General features: G+C 38.5%; 1 protein-coding gene across 2 annotated transcripts in view; it reads right to left on the bottom strand.

Moving 5' to 3' along the window:
* gramd2aa (GRAM domain containing 2Aa) overlaps positions 1-19,708 on the bottom strand; it is a 34,374-nt gene extending 14,666 nt beyond the window's left edge. The window contains exons 1-4 of one of the 2 annotated variants that reach the window (XM_042491424.1): positions 19,501-19,708; positions 11,630-11,734; positions 4,310-4,367; positions 1,944-2,016 (exon numbers count right to left, since the gene is read on the bottom strand). In XM_042491424.1, the coding sequence (XP_042347358.1) occupies positions 1,944-2,016; positions 4,310-4,367; positions 11,630-11,724 (226 nt within the window). In that variant the 5' untranslated portion in view covers positions 11,725-11,734; positions 19,501-19,708. Of the gene's footprint in view, positions 1-1,943; positions 2,260-4,309; positions 4,368-11,629; positions 11,735-19,500 lie in introns of both variants that reach the window. The other variant, XM_042491415.1, reaches the window with a different exon arrangement.
* Between the last annotated feature and the right edge of the window lie 582 nt (positions 19,709-20,290).

A 20,290-nucleotide genomic window follows, 5' to 3' on the forward strand; every position in this document is an offset into this window, starting at 1 on the left:
ACTGGATAAAGAAAAACATACAGGCTCATCAAAATCTCTCTCTGTCTCTCCAACATTTCTAACCATTTTTAATCCACACCTCCTGTGACCAAACCTTTAAGGGGGTAAATTAAAGAAAAAAAACTTAACAGCTTGAGCTTAACTGACTATTTTAGAGGATTTTGAGATATAAAAAAAAAAAATCTTACATCAAGGGTTCATGAAGTTTTGGTGACTAATGGCCATTTAAGGGAGCCAGCACATGATTGAGGGCTGCACAGAGAAAATTACCAATATATGATTTTTTATGACATACCATGCTGACATTTTTAACGACTTTGTCAAAAAAAATAAACATTCTCTTTTTTTTGTACTGCGTCCTCGATGACTTTTACCTTTTCATTCTCTTGCTCTTCACATACACTCCCTCGAAATCCATTAGACTCCATTATAACTTTGACGTTATCAATCAAAGATCTCATTGCATGTTGTTTAGACTGCGATAACTCACTTGAACTTTTTTCCCCTGTGTGCAATTTTAGCACCCTCCAGTTCAGTGGTTCCCAACTAGTGGGTCATGGTCCAAAATTGGGTCGCAGGTCCATTCTGAATGGACTGCAGTGACTTGTGAACGTGTCAGTTTTGTTAAAAAACACTATTTATTTTGAAGCACAGTGAATTTCTTGCACAGATCTTCTATTTTGAAATGTAATTTCTGTTTATTCTTGCAGTGGACTATGTTTTTATTTTTTGTGATTTAAGCCAACATGTTGTTAAGATTTTGTCAAATAAAATTGAGTATATGGTCATTTAAGATGAACTTATGACATGAACTAATACATCTTAAGTAATGAAATAGAGAATCTGTTTAGTGTTTGACAATGACTGTATCCACAGCAGTCGAGCTTCTGTTGGAGTATGGCAACACCACTTAGACAAACCACACACCAACTACACTTTAAAATTAGAAGTGGTAGAAATAATTAGGCATGAGCGAGTACACAATTATCTCAAGCTGTTCAACCAGCTAAATTATCTGTTTCTATGTCTTTGCGTTTAAGCCAGATGTGGGTGGAGCTTTGAAGAGTTACATTTAAAGTGGGTAAAATTGTTATTTTAAGCCTGAAATTCATGTTTTAATCAGAAGTTGCTATATTTATTATTCATAATTAAACTTTTTTACAGAACAATCTCAGGACTGAACTTCAGATGTTTTCTTGACCACAAGAGTAAGAGATCATTTACCGCTACTTATATGAGGATTTTACTTCATCGTGTACAAATAGACACTTTTTACTCGCATGATACTTTTACTCAAAAAAGTACATTATGTGTACCAGATACTCAATTCATCTGAGTATTCAGCTCAACTCAGTGATAATAATGGCAATTTGTTGAGCAAATTTATGATTATGATACATCTAGTGATTATTCAGACAGTGGTGTGTGTTTGCCTGTCATTACATAGCAAAAGTTTTTTTCTTTGTTTTTTTATCAATATATCAGGGAGACATTAAGAGCATATTTGAATATTGGGGGGATGCTTCACCCCATTATATGTTCTAATCACTGCCCAGTCATTAAGCCTTTTCAGTGTCCAGAGACAAAGATGACGTCTTATAATTTCTAATCATCCAAAGCTGAAAGATATATTGCATTCATAACAGATTTTAAAAAGAAAAGCACTGCAACTCCACAACTGAAATGCTGAAATATGTTACTCTTTAATAAATTATGCTTGATAATAATTAATTGATTAATTGACTTATGTCAGCTCGAAATAACATTAATCTCTTATTAATATCTGATATTTAATAAAAGGTCAGTTTCAGTCTTGTTACTGTATATGAGCAGCTTTAGCAGAAGTGCGTAATAGCAAAGTACAAATGCATGAAGGCAAATTATAAGGATGAAGCATGACATGTTGCACAGCCTTAAAGTTTGTGTGGTAAGAAGCACCGTACCTTTCATGAGGATCTCATCCTTGGGCACACACTGGAACAGTTTGTGGTACTGCGAGTTGTACTTGCTGACAGTCTGTGCAGAGGGACAGGGCAGAGTCATGAGCAGCTCCTTGGCGGACCGGCCTGCCTGCACAGCACCGCCGGCCGCTCCGCCGGCCACTCCGCCACCACCGGCCACTCCGGCTCCGCTCGCGGCAGACACCACCCTCTCCCTCAAAGGACGCGAGCTCTGCACCAGGCTCAGCACGTTGGCACCGTACACACACACACACTCGCGCACATCCAAGGCCTGGAGCAAGCTGCTGCAAGACACACACTGTTTCCCTGTCGCCGGTCAGTACGGGGACGAGATCCACTACCTCTCTAGTCTACCGACACACACCTGGCTCTAATGTGAACACCTATGCACACACACACACACACTACTACAGAGTTACAGCAGCAACGCCTCAGTTTACAGCCACTGAGCTCCCTCTCAGAAACTACAAGCCTCTCTTTCTCTGTCTCAAATACACTGCTAGTGACTCTACACTTCGCAGCACCCGGCTGACACCCTCCCTCTCCCTCTGCCTCCCTCACACAAACACACACACACACACACAAACACACACACACACACACAAGGACTCCTCTCTACTCTCACTTGAAGCCCTTTCTTTCTCTGCCTTTCCTTGCCTCTAAACTGTCACTTTGTCTGTCAGTCTGACACCTAAAAGTCACTTTTCAGAGAAAATCAGACATTTTTCCCCTTTCTGAGCACACAAGAGGTCTCATTCATTCCCTGCTCTCCTCCCTCACAGCTCAAACTCACCTCTCGCTCTAGATACCACCACTCTATCTTTCCCTGTTCTTCCGTCCTGTCCTGTATCTTTCCTTCAACTCCTATCAGCTCACTTTGCTGCTGTCTGCTGCTCCTGTTTTTGTCTTTCTATTAATAGCTCATAGGAGAGCACCTCCTGTCCTCAGGAATATGGCGCTTACAGTACAGCGGGCTACAATTACACAGAGGGCTCGCTCACTAAAAGGGAAGGTGTGAATGTATACTTATTTGTCTGAATTCAAAGGTAAAATGCTGTCAGATTATTTGTTTGTGTTGTGGTTCTATTAATGTATACTCGTTGGTAATACATTTACATTAAGTGACTCATAACAAGGTTGAACTTTTGAGAAAAGTCTAGAGGACACCGGAAATGATGGCTATAAGTCTGTGTGATAGTAATTCAGGATTATATAGCACAGCTGAACATGTCAATGCACATTTTTTTCATTATTTGGTTTTATATATACACAGACATCGCCCACTTCAGTATAGGCAAGTGAAAACACCGCTCTATGTAGTGACAAATGCTAATACAAGTCATTAAAGTTATGGTCACACATTTTAGGTGACATAAATAGAAGAAAAACACATTTTTGAGTGGAGGTGGACTTCAGTCATAATTAAACTTGAGAATTCTCACATCAATGTCAGGGGGGTAAGCAGGACACATTTGGTATTTTCTCACTAATTTATAATGGTTATAATGTCTTTTCCAGCTTCTTGGCATGTCATGATATGATTCGGAAAAGAAATAATAAATATGCATCAGATTGCAATCAGATTTTGTCATATTGGTGGAAGCCTTTTGTCACCTTGTGCATTCAGTGACACTGACTTCAGCTTTTTGAAACGTATTTCAATACTGCAGCATATATGTGAGAAAAGCCTCTGAGTCAGGGAATCACGAAATTAAAAGTTTCAGTGGTTCTCAAATTGTAGGTCAGAGTCCAAAAGTGGGTTGTGGGTCCATTCTGAATGGACTGCATGTGACTCATGAACTCGCCAAATCTGAAAGAAAAAAAAACCCTTTATTTCGAAATAAAGTGAATTTCTGGCAGAGAGCTTTTATTTTGAAGTGCTGTTTCTGTTTATTCTTGCAATATGTTTTATTTCTTTGTGTTCTACGCCAATGTGTTGTTTACATTTGGGCTGTGGTTCCCAATTTGGACCAGTTAGGAATCACGGCCCTCGAGGGAAAGCGTTATAGTTCCAGCGTGTCAGGTTTAAGGGGATATATAGTAGGACATGTTATATAAAGCATTATTTACTGAAAGTCTGGATTCAGAGAAAAAAGTGAGCACACATTAGCAGGTGCTGGCCTGTTTCCAGCGAGCCAAACCTCCTGAACAATGAACACTGAAGGGACTCTAATCAGAAGTTTCAGGTCATTGTCTCCCTCAAACCTCACCGCAAGAGGCCATTAAATCCCCCTAAAAGTCACACTCTGGACCTTTAACAGGGAGCACTGCTTTTACTAATAAGCATAATAATGAATATTATCACAGACACAGTAACAACGAGGATCAAAAGAGAGAACAAGACTCACCGAGCCCCGGTAACATTTCTTCACGTCTTCGTACGAGAGGTCTTCAATCAGATGAAACCTGTGATGACAAGAAAAATACACAGAGAATTACAACGAAGATTATTTAAATGCATGTTTTGTCCACTGTCTATCTTTTATCTACAATAAGGGTGAGGGGAAAATCGATACACCATAGTATCACAATATTTTGCAGGCAATATTTTATCAATATATCCATCTATCAATATAACGATATATCAATACATCGATATACGGACAACACTATTAATATTAATATTATTAATATTGCATATAAAAATTACATTTTTGGTTGGCTACTTAAACAAAAAAAAACCAATTATTTTCAGGGCACTAAATAATAATAATAATAAACTTGATTTGTATAGCACCTTCAATACAAGAAAGTCAGCCCAACGTGCTTTACAACAAAGAAATTTCACGAACCAAGTGCTTCAAATGAAAAGACATAGAAGACAGAATAAAATCTGCATGTGAAAATAAGATAATATCAGAATAGAATAGACAGAATGCATCTTCACATGGATTAAACCCACCAGGTAAAACTAACAGTAACATAACAGTAACATAGTAACAGTAACAGTAACATAACAATAAGGATAAAAATAGAATGCACAGAACACATAGCATAAGAAGGAAAATAAATTAAATTCTAATTAATAAAAATAAAGCTAAAAATAGCCTGTATAAAATGCATTAAATTAAGGAAAATACATTTAAAAGAGATGCAGCAGTGCGTAAGTGCATACACACATTTTTGCTGCAATAAAAATGACTAAAGTGAGATGAACAGACTGAAAAGTTAAACTTCTTGGATAAAGCAGATCCTTTTGGAGACATAATGTGCAGGTTAACAGACATAATAAATCGCAATGTATGGCTATAAACATACCACAATACTTAACCTATCACAAAACATTTAAATAATATTGATAATATCGTATCATGGCGCCTTTGGTGATTCTCACCCCAAATTTACTAGTCTTCTCTGTGTACGTGTGGATAGAAATATATAACAAATACTGTATATAGTACATTTGAGGGCAGATTAATGCCTTTTTCCTGCCTGAGGACAGCATGACAAATGTCAGCTTGTGTGCGTGTGTGCTGTATGATTGCATCTGTGTACATTGCATGGAAATCCGAGCTGGGTCAAAGCTTCCACATGACGAGTTATTCATCAGTGTGTGCATAACTGCAGGGAGACGAAGGCTGTCACAAAACAACAGAATCAAAGATAAATATTGAGTTGTTTTAACACAAATAATGATCATGCAAGGAGATTATCTGTGTTGTCCTTTTTATAGTCATGATACACAAACACACAAACACACACACACACACACATCACTGGCATCACGCTCGCCTCAGGAGGAACATTCGGAGCAGAGCAGCAGATGTCACAGCATGATACTCATATCTGTTGCTAAAGCAGACAGAACCAGGCAGCAGATAAAATACAGTATAATCAGCCCTTTAAGGAAAATGTCACTGAAATGAACTGCTGTCCCAGTTAAGATGCTTTAAAGAAGAGGACATGTTTGCAACAATAAAGTCTGAAAGGCCAGATGTTTTTGAGGGATTATTTCCTGACACAGACGTCCTTTTGTTCCCGTATCTTTCTGTGAGTTTGAGGTGATTGACAGCAAGCAGAGCGCCACGTAACGCAGCGCTGATATGAAAACACTCTCGCTCAAGGAGATACTGATAAAACAGAAGCTCTGGCAAATTGCAGCTTCATGTTTGCTGTGATGGATTATCTCACTCTGTGGAAACCATTTTTCATACGGTGTAAAGGAGAAAGGCATCAAATAAAGTGAGAGAAAGTGAGACTTGATATCTTCAACCCTCCAGAGTCTGACGGGAATAATGTGAAGGACACGTGACGACTGTTACATTTGTCATTTAGTCCAAAAACTCAAAGTATTTTCTCTTGCAATGTTAAAAGTGGAAACATATTGTTTGAGAATATGAACAAGTAAGCAGCCAGGGTTTGTTAGAAATATTAGACACATTTTTCCTTATCGTACTTATAATCACAGGTGGACTTTAAGCACTGTACGTTTTATCACACTTCAGACTTCTGCTCTGCTGTATTTCAAAAGAAAAAGCTTAATTATTCACTCTTACATTTTTCTGACATTACTGCTTACTTTTCAGATTAGGATTTTGTGCATAAAACATCAGTTTATAAAATATGCATCATTAGTATAAATACAGGTGTTCATTTTAACAACCGTAAATGTACAGTACAAAACTCCACTCAGATCTACTGCTGTACTCTGATATCTAGATATCAGTATGATATCTGCATCAGTACTGATGCAAAGTGACAATCTGTCTGTAAACACGGCTGCCCTCTGATTCAGCAGGGGCTTTATCACATCATATCATAACAGCATCACATTTGTATTCTCCTTGAACAGTGTCCTTCAGTGTATACAGCAAAGTGCCATTATGTTAAAACACCCCTCTCTGTTGTCTTTATAGCAGCAGGTCTGTCCGTGTCCCCGCTCTGATGAGAGACTCTCCTCTGGGTAAGAAGATAGTGTGACCTCTGTCCCCGAACAACCCTCCCCGACTCGGACGCCTCTATCCATGTCGCCTTTCCTCCCATGATGGAGCGCAGTGGAGATGAGAGGTAAACTCAGCACCAACAGGGTGTCTGTCACGATGACACCGAGATAATACTGTCTGGAAACAGCTGATTTCTATGACAGATAGACCTACAGCTCATCATTCTCAGGTTTCTATTGTTACTCTGCTGTCTTCGTCTATACATGTAGAGAATCTGAACAAAAGACGAATCTACAACTCAGGCCGGAGAAAGACAGACAAACAAAGTTGAAGTGTTAGAGAGCAGAGAGGGTTAACAGATGCTCTGGCTGCCTCTGTGTGTGTATGTGTGTGTGTGTGTGTGTCTGTGCGCGCTTGTGTAAGAGCAGGATGAGGCTGTTGTTTACAGCAGAGCGGTACAGCTGTGACAGCGCTGCCTGCTCTCTGGTCCGATCAGCCTCACAGACTTAAAGTGATGCATCACTCACTTTACATCATATTTTATCTTCGAAACTGCAGCGAGAAAATCCATCACGCACGCATCTAGAACCGCAAAATAAGCTCTAACCTGTTACAAAAGTGAAAATGTCCTTTATGCTACTTCAACTGTTTCACATTAACCCCGTGAGACCTGGACCGACTTAACTTTTCTTGTGGTACATTCACACGCCTTTCACATGCATTTAAACCTGTGAACTCAGAGCAGTTTGATTTGATTTCTTTCGAAAACCTGAAGAAAATGGGAATTACCAACTTGGCAAGAAATATCCTGCAATTAGCAAGAAATTAGTAGATTTAGAAAACTAATAAAAATTAGCTCGGGAAAAATGTCCAGAAAACTATATATATATTTCTATTCTATTCAATTATATAAAGATTCATTTATATTATATCATATTTTTACAGAATTATAATCAGTTTTTTTTCCCATGTGATTTCCTTGTTTGGTTTTTGTTTTTTACTTTTCTTAAGCATTTTGCTTCTTCCTTTTCCTTTCAAGGACATAGAATTTTAGTTAGTATTGCTTCTTGAAAATCTGTTATATATGTACACTTCTTCTCTATACATGCAAATTTTAAGGTAATATTCTTGTACTTTTTTAAAATTTTATCTTATTTTTTACAAATTTCTTGATAATTTTATTTATCTTATTTAACCTTCGCAAGATGCTCATTGCCTTCCTCCTATGTTTTTGACAGAAATAAAGGCAATTTTCTTAGGTTTCAAACATCTTATCCATTAAATATTAAAAAAAATAGTAACCAAAATACATATGACATGATGCCTTTGAAGGTAAGAATTCATAAACAACTTCCATGCTGGCATGATATCTAATAAGTAATACATAACCAGACTCAAATACATCAGATGAATCAAAAGCTGCCCTCTACTTAACCTTTCCAACATTTGATTATTTTACGCGGCTTATCCTAGATGTGCAAATTCATCGCTTTCTTCATTAAAAATCTCCCTCTAAGAGGCGACATCCTATTATCTTGTGACCATGTTATGAACAATAGTGCATATGTGCTGCTTTTCCTGCCTGCTGGTTACTGTCTAAAAATAGGCTCCACAGTGGCTCCGCACTCCCAGGTGGAGAGAAGAGAGTGATTATTAAAAACACAGGCAGCTCTGTGGGGACTAACCGGCTCAACAGTCCTCTCACTCTCCATCTGTCTCTCGCTTTTACACGAGATCCAGGTCTTAATCAATACTGCAGCTACATCTAGATTCTAGGTGAGTGTAAGAGGACAGCCGCTACAAGCAATTCCCATCACGCCGTCATGTAGCGGAGCTGTGAATGTGATGTGTCAAGGTATTTTTTTAAGGGTATAAACAAGGTCATGTTGTTGATGTGGGAGAATGATGGACGGTTGTCAAAGACACAACAGTAGCACCAAAGTGCTGTTATTTTGGACATTATTCAGAGGGTTTAAAGTAGATTCACAGGCCCAGGGGGAACCATCGAATTGTGCAACTGAAGCAAAAGCATGAAAATCTCTAAAGATCTCTTTTTACACAGAATCAGAAAAAATACGTTTTTCAGGTGCTGGGAGGCTCAGTGCACTGTGGATCACATTGTGCACATGCAGTGAAGACAGACTGCATGAAAGTATTGGACGCAGCCAGCATGACGTCACCCACTGGTTTGTGGACGATCGTTTTGAAGCCTTGAATTCTGCATTTTGGAGCCAGAAGTGACCATATTTCGATGAAAGGGTGGAGCTACGGAGGAGCGAGGGGCAGATCTGACTCATAAGGTCATATTTTTCCATAACCCACCTGTTTACATTTTAAAGGCTTAAAGGTTATGCGTATTTAAGGGCGGGGCCACTTTAGTGACAGACTTTCTACAAACATTTTTTATACAGTCTATGGGCGTAACCTGCGTGATACATGCTCAACAACAGACAGGAACGAGGAATACTTTATCATTTTGACAGCCTACTTTCATCAGGTCAGATAGTAACATTTAAAGAATGATTATGACGTTTCGCCTTTGAGCCAGGATGGGAGGTAGTTATAGCACTGAAACAAGGTACCAGGCTGTAAGCATGTTTCTTTCTGCTGTTAAGTTGGGCATTTTAACACGGGGGTCTTTGGGCATTGAATCGCTTCCAGAACAAGCCTTAAGTGGCAACTCAAAGGACTGCAGTTTTTGGCACTTCAGTGTTGGCTTCATTTTTCAGCCCAGGAGGTTGCTGCTTGTTAGTAAACCCGTCTGAGTCCTGCACATAAGATATAACTAAGCAGAAAAAACAAAAAACATCACAGAGTAACAACAACTGTCACTGATCTCTGCCATTTCAGAGGCTGTGGTTTGGAAATGAATCTAAATCACGAATCAGCTTGTACCCTGGTGAGCAAAGGAAAATGTTGCTTTCTGCAGTGTGTGTTTGTGTGTGTGTGTGTGTGTGTGTGTGTGTGTGTGTGTGTGTACGATGTGTCTTTGTCAGTGTATCTCAGTGCCCTTGGCTGTGGAGCTGAATAGTGAAACTAATTACAAGCTCAAAGAATCCTAAATTGAATCCTAAATTAGAAAGCGAACACCTCCCATCGGTGGCTGGTGTAGGAGTGGACTCCCAGTCAATAATTTAGCTGGAGGAGAAGAAATTGGGACTGAGAGAAAGTGAGTCTCACGGTGAGACTTCAAAAGTATCCACGAGAAAAAGATGGGAAAGATGAGAGAAGAAGAACCTTCAAATAGTCTCCTGAGTTTAAATTCAAGGTATCAGATTCATATATCACACAGACGAGACTTTTATTATAAAGAAACAGTTCAATAAATGTAAAAATGAAGCCAGTCTTTTATCACCCTCACTGATGTTTTGTTCGTACAGCAAACCAACACACACAGCACCTGCAGCTTAATCTCCAAGGAAAAACCTAAGGCATGCATGAAATATTTATCTTGTATCATAATGAAGCATTTTCTAAGTTTTATAGTCAAATATTGGGACAAAGTGCAGCTGAAAGTTCAGTCGTGACCTCCATATGTCAGATAATTTCCTTAGTGGTAACCCAAACATTATCAGTGAGGAAATTATGGAAAATTTTCGCAATCCGGGGCAACAACACAATTGCTGAATAATAATAATAATAATAATAATAATAATAATAATAATAACAGTGTCTCGGCACTCTTTTGTTTCAGTTACATGAGCTGTGTACACAAACTTACTTACTCAAATACTTTCTTACTTTTAGCGTGTAGGTTGTTAGCCTGAAAGTTTTTTGTTTTTTTACGCACAGAGCTAAAACTAAAATGAGATTATAGGCTTGGCTATGCAAGAATACTTGGCCGTAGTGGAGAGGATTTTGCACGTTACCGTCTGAGACAGGCAGCCGGTGACCGTTATTTTATTACCCACAGCCTACAGTTTGTGAGCCAGTCTACCTAACTTCCTTTTTAGCCTCTTTTAGCTTGTAGTTTTGATTTTTACAGCATATTCAATTTATGATTGAGTATCATTAACATCCACAGAAAGCCATTTCTAAAAAAAAAATAGCTCCGATAAACCCTGCCTGCCCAGCATGAAGCGACAAGCTTGTGAACGTAGTGGAGCTTCAAATGTTGCTTTGTGTGTTCCAGCTAACTCACAGGCCTTAACAACTTTATAAGCTCGTGATATGTGTTTGTCAGCCCGTTTTTATCTACGATTGCAGCTTCAAACGCTTATGTAAACAAATATTCCCAACCTAAAATACTGCATGCAGCAACAGAGGAGTGCTGAAGTGAGTTAGGTCCTCTGAGAAAATAAAGAAACACACAGTGCTTACTAAGTGCTGAAAGTTCAAGACTGACAAGTGCATAAAGTCTGTACCATTCGCTGAGTCTACTAACACACACCATGCTTCAGCGCTAAATCCCATCCACATACAGATTCCCTGGGATTACACTGCTCCTGCCTGGAATCCTTCTTATATAACACACACATTATGTCTGCAAACACATGGACATTGTGCATATGAATACTTGTAAGAAAATATGTTTAAATGGATTAAAACACTTAGTATAACTATAGAATTTTACATTTTCTTCTTTCCAGGCCTTTGTAAGGAAAGAAAAATAATTCTTTTGTAAATCTCTTTTTGTGGATATTTAACATCAAATAAAGCGGAAATAAAAGCACAAAATAAGTGCTATGAAAATAAATCTCCTGGGGCTGTAACCCATGACCATGCACAGGATGCAGATGGTGTGTGGGAAAGAGATGCAAGTGTTTGTGTGTGTGTGAGATTTGCCTGAAGTGGCCGTGTGTGTCATCGTCCTTGGAGTGGTCCAGGTCCTGCGTGGAGAGCAGGCCTGTTTCTTCGTTCTGCTCCTGCTGCTCAGTCATGCTCCTGGCCCTAAACACACAAACACACAGCTCTGTGTTAACAGCAGGCACCTCTCTGCTGGACCATCATGTACAGTTATAAAATTTTTTTTAAAAAAAGTTTGTTTTTGACTCCAGTTTGGCTTCAAAGTGAGAGCTAACACAAAAACAGTTTATGGGGCAAACAAGTGGACTCTGTCTTCAAAATCAACACAGCTGTGATGTAACATTCAAAGTCTGATTCTGCTGGTTTACACTACATTAATAATCTCCACTCAGCAGAAATAAAGCTGTGCTCTTGTGCTTGTGTAAACAGGGTCAGTGTCTGCTCTTACCCAGATGTCTACAAAAAATAGAGCACCTCTGAGGTTGTGCAGATGGCTGACCCGATGTACTGCTGCACGCTGACTCAAACATTTTTTAAAATATACTTTGAAACTTTGCAGCACCAAATGTCTCTTGAAATAAACTGTGACTTATATCATAAAGAGGGTGAAACAAAAGATATGCCATAAGTTGTTTTAAGGTGGGATGTTTTCAAGGATTTCTTCCTCCTGTGGGTGTTGAGAGACAACATGTAAAGCAAAGCATGATACACACACTACCATGAAAACACCAAAGAATAATTCAGCTGAAACTCTGACAGGACCAAATCCCAGCTTCATGTTTACTGTGATGGACTATGTAGTTTGGGTCATTTTAAGGGCTTTTTAAAGATGTTTTGCATAGGCTACTTTGAAAAAGATGGCAGCAAATGACTTGACTCAAAATAAGCCTTCCAGTCCTGACAATCACACTACAATAGAAATCTAGATCACTCAATCTTTTTTGCCCGACGTACCCCCGCAGTCCTACCAGATGAGGTTAGCAGAGCGCTAAACTGATAGTCTGTCACTCGGCTGGTCAAAGTTAGCCGCTCAGCTGCACTCAGCAGCTTAAGTCTCTAAGGTGTTTGCTCCATGGGCCCCATAATGTGGAGCCACAGCCAATACTGTATCCACTATTCTTTATACATCCATGTTGTAGCCGCAGAATGACTGTAACGTAAAAAAGGGGCACTTTCTACCATGATAAATAAGCAATAAAAGCTTCTTAATGCAACCAGACATGTTTCAGCAGAAATATGATGTGACATCTGATCTTGATCTGAAATTGGGGAGCAATAAATCCTTATTTCACCAATTTGATGTTAAAAAACAAAAAGAAAATAAACAAACAAACAAACAAAAAAAAAACACAACATGCCTATTCCTAACAGTCTCTCTCTGCTGTTACTGGCCACCGGCTGTTTACAGTCCTGTAATTTATCCCTCCACTACTAGTTGTCGCTGTGTCTTTCAGATTAGCTGCCTGTTCCACCAGACCAGAGGCTGAGCTCTGGTGGTGCGTGCTGTGCACTACATGAGATTAGTTTAACAGAAAGAGGAGCGCCTGTATTTATGACAGTATTGAAAAACATACCTTTGGGATTTGTACTTTGGTATACCATAATACTGTGATACCACCCAAATTCTGAAAGCTTAGGTTTTTGCTCACAGGAATTACTTTGACTTACAAATGACTTTTAACACTTTAATAGTGTTAAAGGGAAAACACAAAAGGTCCTCTTTAACACTATTAAACACTTTTTTAGTCTTTATAAAAACTGTCGGTGATAAAGCCACAAATACTACTTTTATCCATTACCTTTAAAAGCTGGTGTTATCTTGAAATGTTTTGCAGTGTTGTTACAAAACAGCACAAGCAATGGAAACCTCTAACAGTCTATTATGTTTCTTGCTCTCATCTGCACATCCACCCCCACCTGCCCTGTGCCATGTTTCCTCTGGGAGAGGGGAAGTCGTTACCACCTGCCCTGATATAATTACAGGTGCTGATGGAAAGAGGCTCCTGCATGCAGTTTTCACTGCTGTATTATCTCTAATTGGCCAGAAGCTCCACGTCAGCCACTGACCTGTTCAAACAACAAAGGCCTCCTGCTCCTGGAGATTTTTATGTCTGACTGGTCATCTGTGATCACAGAGGGCTGAGTGGGAGGTGAGGGGGCTGCTGTAACAGATAAGGAAAGGGTTTGCGGGGTCTTTTCACCTTAAGCCGGAGGTTAAGGGATTCAGGAGGGTATGTGAGCCCAGACGGAGGCCTGAGGGCAAACTGCAGCTTTGTGCTGCTGTTTCAGTTCACTTAATGCTCAAAGGGGCTGATTGTAGTTGTACTCAGCTTTCTTTACAAGGAAATGTAGCATTTTAATCAGATTCTCTGGATCAGTAGCTGAGGGCATGGAGAATATTTAAGCAAATATTTTTCTAAGAAGACAAGACAAAATTACTGAAAGATGCATTGTTACATATTTCAACCAAAGATCTCTCTTGGTCAACTGGTGCAAATCAAACCATCTTCAGCGACAGAAAATCTTCTGTTAGTGGACTGGATTCACTTTGTTGAATATATTTTCTTAAATAAACAAGGAGTAACAGTATACAAGAAACTAAGTTATGTATTTGAAATACAAAAATATTGAAATGAAATTGATTATTTGAAGGGATTACTTTATATGTTTTGTTTTATTTACTCTAACAATGGGCCCTTACTGAGTTTCGGTTTGACTATATTGAATTTATTAACTGGCCACAAGTGACGAAGCACTGCGTTATTGAGCTCAATTTTGTTGGACACCCTGTTTGTATTTATACCTGATGCTCGCTTTGAAAGCTCCTGAATAGATGGAGAATGACTGATTCATGGAGTTCAAATAAAGAGTTATATACACAACACCTCCTCATTTCACTACAAAAACCCAAATAAGGGGGCAGCTCGTTAGAGGGAATTCATCAGGTAGCTGAACGTTTCTGATAAATGACTGTCCCTAATAACAACCTACTTGCTGTTGGCTATGATGTATATTGTTTCCAATAAATATCACAGTAAAACTTCGCTTTGAAAATTACAAATATAGAAGATACTCATCTTGAGTGCTCAAACGCACAGCTGTTAGGTATCCTACATGGTTTGTGGTTTGTTATTTAACAGATTCATTGAGGACAGAGAACAATGCTCGCTTGCAGTTAGGACAAAGTATAAATTAATATGAGGCATGCATTTCCCATAACAGAATAATAAACTGTGCACAGTGCACCTGCTACACAACAATTGCTGAGGAGACGCACAGAAGGACACTGTCATGGGTTACTGGCACTGAAACCCAGACAAATGAGCTCAGACAGATGAATTGAAGTATGATAAAAGTAAAGCAAATGATGTGGAATACGTTACATAATTTCCATATTCTAATGAAAACTAAACAAATCACAGTTTAGTGCATGTATTCAGTATAATTTGTGGTGGAATAAAGTTAAACGTTACTCTTCCATTACTTTAAAAAGTCAACAATTTCTTAAATATAGTGAAATTAAACTTAGAGAAAGCTGTTTTTCTGCAATGTAATTGTGTTCTGCCTCAACCCCTTTTTTTCTTGTTACACATGGGAAGTTGCGCTTTATGTAGCATTGCATTTTTATTTTTATTTCTTTATTGATTTGCTGCCTTTTTTCTTAAGCACACTATGAGTCTGACATTAATTTCCTGTGTCCCAGAACACTATTGATTAAGTTTCACATGAAAACCAGCTTGCAGACATGTGACACTTGGACAGTTAACCACCATATTTTTAGTATCAGTGTAGAGAAAAAAGACCTTATAACCCTTTACCTGACAGCTGGGAATTTCTTTGACACCGCACTGTGTCCGCTGTGTCTCATGGCACATGAAACAGACGTTGGATTGCTCTGTAGTGACCTCATTCATAAAATGTTTGCTTGCAGCAAAATAAACTTATGAAACACATACTGACCCTGGTCACAGTCATCCGCACAAAAATCCCTGGGATAAACTTTGTACGACAGGAAATTTTTTATTTGCCTTGGAGGTGTTTTAGGCTTTGCTTTTATTAGTGCCAGTTTCTGGGAAGTGGAATTAAACAAAATGATCACAATAAACAACAAACGTTGCTTCCTCTACAGCACAACCGGTGATATCTGCTCTGTCAGTGTTATTGTCTACACTTGAAACTGTCAAGTTTTATTGTTCATGTTGGCCAGGACCATGAGGCAGAGACAGAATATACCACACTGACCAGTTTCTAGGGTAAATAATCAATGAGATGCATCAATGTCAAACTACTGCTGCAAAAACACAAAAAAAAGGCTGCAAGAAGCGATGACCTCCCCTGCAGTATGAATGGATAAACAGTCCAATTTGCAGGTTGATCTTATTTGATACTGAATCATTAAGCATACTGTTAAAACACTACGTCTTATTCCCTTATTTGATCTGAAAGCTACCAATGTAACCATGTTTCTGTAGAGATCAGGTTTTTGAGGGGCATTGGATTCACCCATTTTGCCCGTTGGTAATGTAACTCGCTGGACAGTCAGTTATTGTATGGTTATGTCGGGCACAGCATTTATTCTTATTTATTTACAAGCTCTTCTGCAAAAGTTCCCCTCCTATCATTCAACCATGCTATCGAGGACTGTTGATAGCCATCGTACTCGTTCCCAGTCCTTGCTCACCCTGCAGGTGCCAAAAATGGGGAAAGAACAGCCTTTTACTGCTGTGCCCCACATACTTGGAATATGCTTCAGCAAAATTTTAAGCTGTCCTGATTGATCACACTGAGAGTATTCAGAGGTTTAGTTTGTTATCTTACTGATTGTGACTGTCAGTGTTTTTAGACTTGTTTATTTTTATGTGTTTATGTATTATAAAAGGTTTGTATTTTTCTGCTTTGATTATTGTTTGTTGTATGTACTTCGGCACCACTGAAAATGAGGGTTCACCCTCAGTGTATTTTCCGAGGCTTTAAATAAAATAAATGAATGAATGAATGTAGGGTTTGACTATAGCGAGGGAGGTGTAAAGGAGAAGTTCCAATAACTACTCTGTACACTAGAGCTGTGCTATATGACCAAAAATATGGTCCGACGACAAAAAACGTCTAGCGTTTCACAATATGCTATATCGTTTATTTCGTTTACGTCATCTAAACTGCTGCGTCTGTCCACATGGCCGAGGGGGCGACTACACGATGCACAGGACCAAAACAAACATGGAGGAGCTGGAAAGCGAAACTAAACTGTCCTATAAAAGTACTTTATTTTACTATATACTTTAGTTTATTTTACAATATAACTATATTCAACTGATATTGGTTTTTCTGGGCTGATACCTATACCAAGTAAATAATGAGACAGATAACCAATATTTGGATATGCATTTACAATAAATAAGAAAATAAAATTTAAAAATTCTGGTGAAATTTAGAATTTGGAATATACCAACCTGTGTTTAAATGCCTTTATCAAATGTTTAATCAAAACTGAAACTTTCACCATCATAAACAGGAGGAAATATTCAGAGAAAATTTAAACAATTTGTTTTTAAAAAATAGCTCCCTGAAGTTTTGATGCTGAATCTTTCATTGTACTTTTTCATTAAATCAATTTTATCAACGATCCTTAGGATCAAATGCTGACACAGATAATAATATTGGAGCTGATAATCTGTTGACCCCTAATTATAACAGCATTTATGCAACTTTATTTTTTGGCAACAGCTACCTAATATGTAACTATATTTCATTTTATAATTATGTATTTCAGCAGTTTACATTAGTTTAGAGATTTCAAAATATCTCAATAAATATCATGTATTGCGGTATAGCCTAAAAATATCATGATATTATCCTAAAGCCATATCGTCCAGGCCTACTGCGCAGTAACACCAGAGAGCTGAAACAGAGCGCCACTGTAGCAGAAGAAGTGGAGAGATGTGGAAAACGTAAAGCCTTACTCTTTCTAAATAAACAGGAATGTTACTAAATCTGCTTTTCAGCGGCAGCAACTCTAAAAACACAGCGGACACATTTTTACCTATAGCAACACTGTTTTCTCCAAGACAGTACACAAGACAGACCATATTGACACCGTCATTGTCTTCCAGAACGAACAGGTAAACAGTAACTTCCTAAGGTCCCAATAAACGACAAATGAGCCACCGTCCTCCTGCTCTTCTGCTGGATCTTCGGCCTCCACCTCTCCTCCTCCTTTTTTTGTCACAGGAGACAAACATTTTGTGGCGTCACAAGACGTCCTCCAATCCAATAAACTGTAATCTTGTTAAGGTTGCTAGCCACTGAGATTGTTGCCTAAGAATCGCTGCACTCTCTGCCTCCGCTCGCTCTTTTCCCTGCAGCTCTGTGCCACCAAGATGTCGCCAACCAACGGATTTCCCAAGATTTGCCAAGTGCTGTGCCGAATAAATAACTTAAAATAAACACTTATGAATGTAAAACTTCTTTCCTTTACAGGGTTGTTAAGAAAGGAGACTCCTCAGCAGCACAGCTTTGTGAGCACTGTTGTGTGATTTGTTTACAGTGGGTGTGTAGAAGCAAAGGTTTAAATCGTTTGAAAAGGCGAGGACGGGTTTCTCCTTTTATTAGAGAAAATTTAAGTTGTCTGCAGCCTTATGGCCAGTTCACACAGGTTTCTTTCATGTGTGGGTTAAAACTCAGACAAACAGTGCGCTTACAAAAAATAAAGAAATACAAAATAAATACAAAAAGGGAAACTACAATTACGCCCACTCTAAGACCTTTTGCCACAGTTTTGTCGCATCTCTTGGCATAATTAAGACTTTTCCCCTATAGTGCCAGTTTTCCCTGGACTTTTTTTTGTCCCCTATTGTAATGCATAATTTAATTTGGTCTTCTGGTTTTTGATAGACACATAAAGTCTATGAAGCAGCAACAGAAGCACAGCCTTTGGACTCTGCACTCTGCACTGCTTGAGACCGCCTGAAATAACGTCTCCATTGTGCAAGCACCTCAAAACAGCCTTTGATGACAGAAGTGTGCTTTTAAGACGCCACAAGGCTCCCAATGTTCCTCTTACTCATGTTTACATGGAGCACAATAATTAACCTAATGTCAGTGAGAAACTCAAAAGGGATTTTATGCAGGAAAATGTTTGTAAAACAGCCAATTTCATGTAAAGTGTTTGTGTCGTCTCATAATAAGACCAAAGTAATTTTTCTATGTTTTTTTTAAACAATAACACTTTTTTTTAGGCAGTAGCAGATATTCCTAAACTCCTGAACCTCTTAATATATGTAACAGACGGATGTAAATAAAGGCCTGTTTTAACTGTCAAAAAGTCATTACAATTACTCACATTTTCCACTTTATATGACTAAGATAAATATGACATACATATTGTGATCCTAAATGTGATGTGATCCTAATATGTACAATATGTACATCTATAGCACTTGCCTCTTAAAAAAGGCTGCCTTATATTGTTTCTTAAAAACAAAAAAAGGGTATAAAATAAAATAATTTTTCAAAAGAAAAAAGCTGTAAAAGTTGTAAAGAGAAATCAGGTTACGAAACGGAACAGAAGCAATTATTCAAAATAAAAGCGGAAATGCTTTAGTTTGGGACGCCACACTCAGTCTAGAGTCTACAGTGAATAAAGTGCAATACATGGTGAATAATGTTGAATAATAATTCAAATATGAGAATGAAAAAGGTAACGGGAGAAGCTGCACTTCTATTCAGGTAAATTAATGTTAATTATTGACAAATTACCCACTGCATTGATGACACCAGTATGAACGGTAGTCATTTAAATATATTACAAGACATCACTACCCCCAATAAAATCATATTTATAACACTCGTGTCAAATAACAGGTTACAGTCGCTCCTTTGTGCTTTTATTTTGAAATCTATGTCGCTCCTACCTGTTGCTTCACAAACTGCAGCGACTTTTCCCGCCGAGTTGTCGCCTTTTAGTTCCAACAAACTCCTCCTGACTGCACCTCATGTCTCAGTCAAAACATTTTCTCCTCTTTAACCGCGAAAAGCTGACAAAAACACCCGGGTTAGGGCTCGAGAAGTCCCGACAGGAGAGCGCGGCGGTGCCGGAGCTGTGACCTCCTCGGGGTTGTGTCCTCCTGTGAGAGGTGGGCTGGATTACCTTCAGCCGCGGCTGTTTGCGCACCGCCGGGATTAAACTGGGAGACTTTCTTCCCACGCGCTCCCGGAATAACTTCACGGCTGCTCATTAATTAGGGGACACTGGGGCCGGTAGCGACACTTTCAGCATTTCTCTCACTGACTATTTGGACTACAGCAACCGAATTTGAATTTATATATATTACCTTAAATCTGTCTGCTATTTACCCATGGCATTTAAACATGATTAGATGTGACGTATCGTTCAAAATATGCATTTGAATGAAAGAAGTCAGATGTTGCAGCTTCCCTGGAGACAGCAGGGAAGGGCAGCATGTAAAGAAACAAATTTTGTTAATTAATTTTTTGTATTTTTTCTCAGTAAGAACAAAATGCTAAAAATGTGCATTGTTGTACAATATTATCAAAATATCTTTTATTTGTACAATAATAATGTAATATAAATATTGTTATTTTAATGTTACAGTATTTATACAATTATTTTTATTACATCTACAATAACTATAATACTGTTATTGCAATATTTTTCATTGTGGGATGTATATATATAAATAT

Source organism: Plectropomus leopardus, chromosome 1 (genome assembly GCF_008729295.1).
Source record: "Plectropomus leopardus isolate mb chromosome 1, YSFRI_Pleo_2.0, whole genome shotgun sequence".
Lineage (NCBI taxonomy): Eukaryota > Metazoa > Chordata > Actinopteri > Perciformes > Serranidae > Plectropomus > Plectropomus leopardus.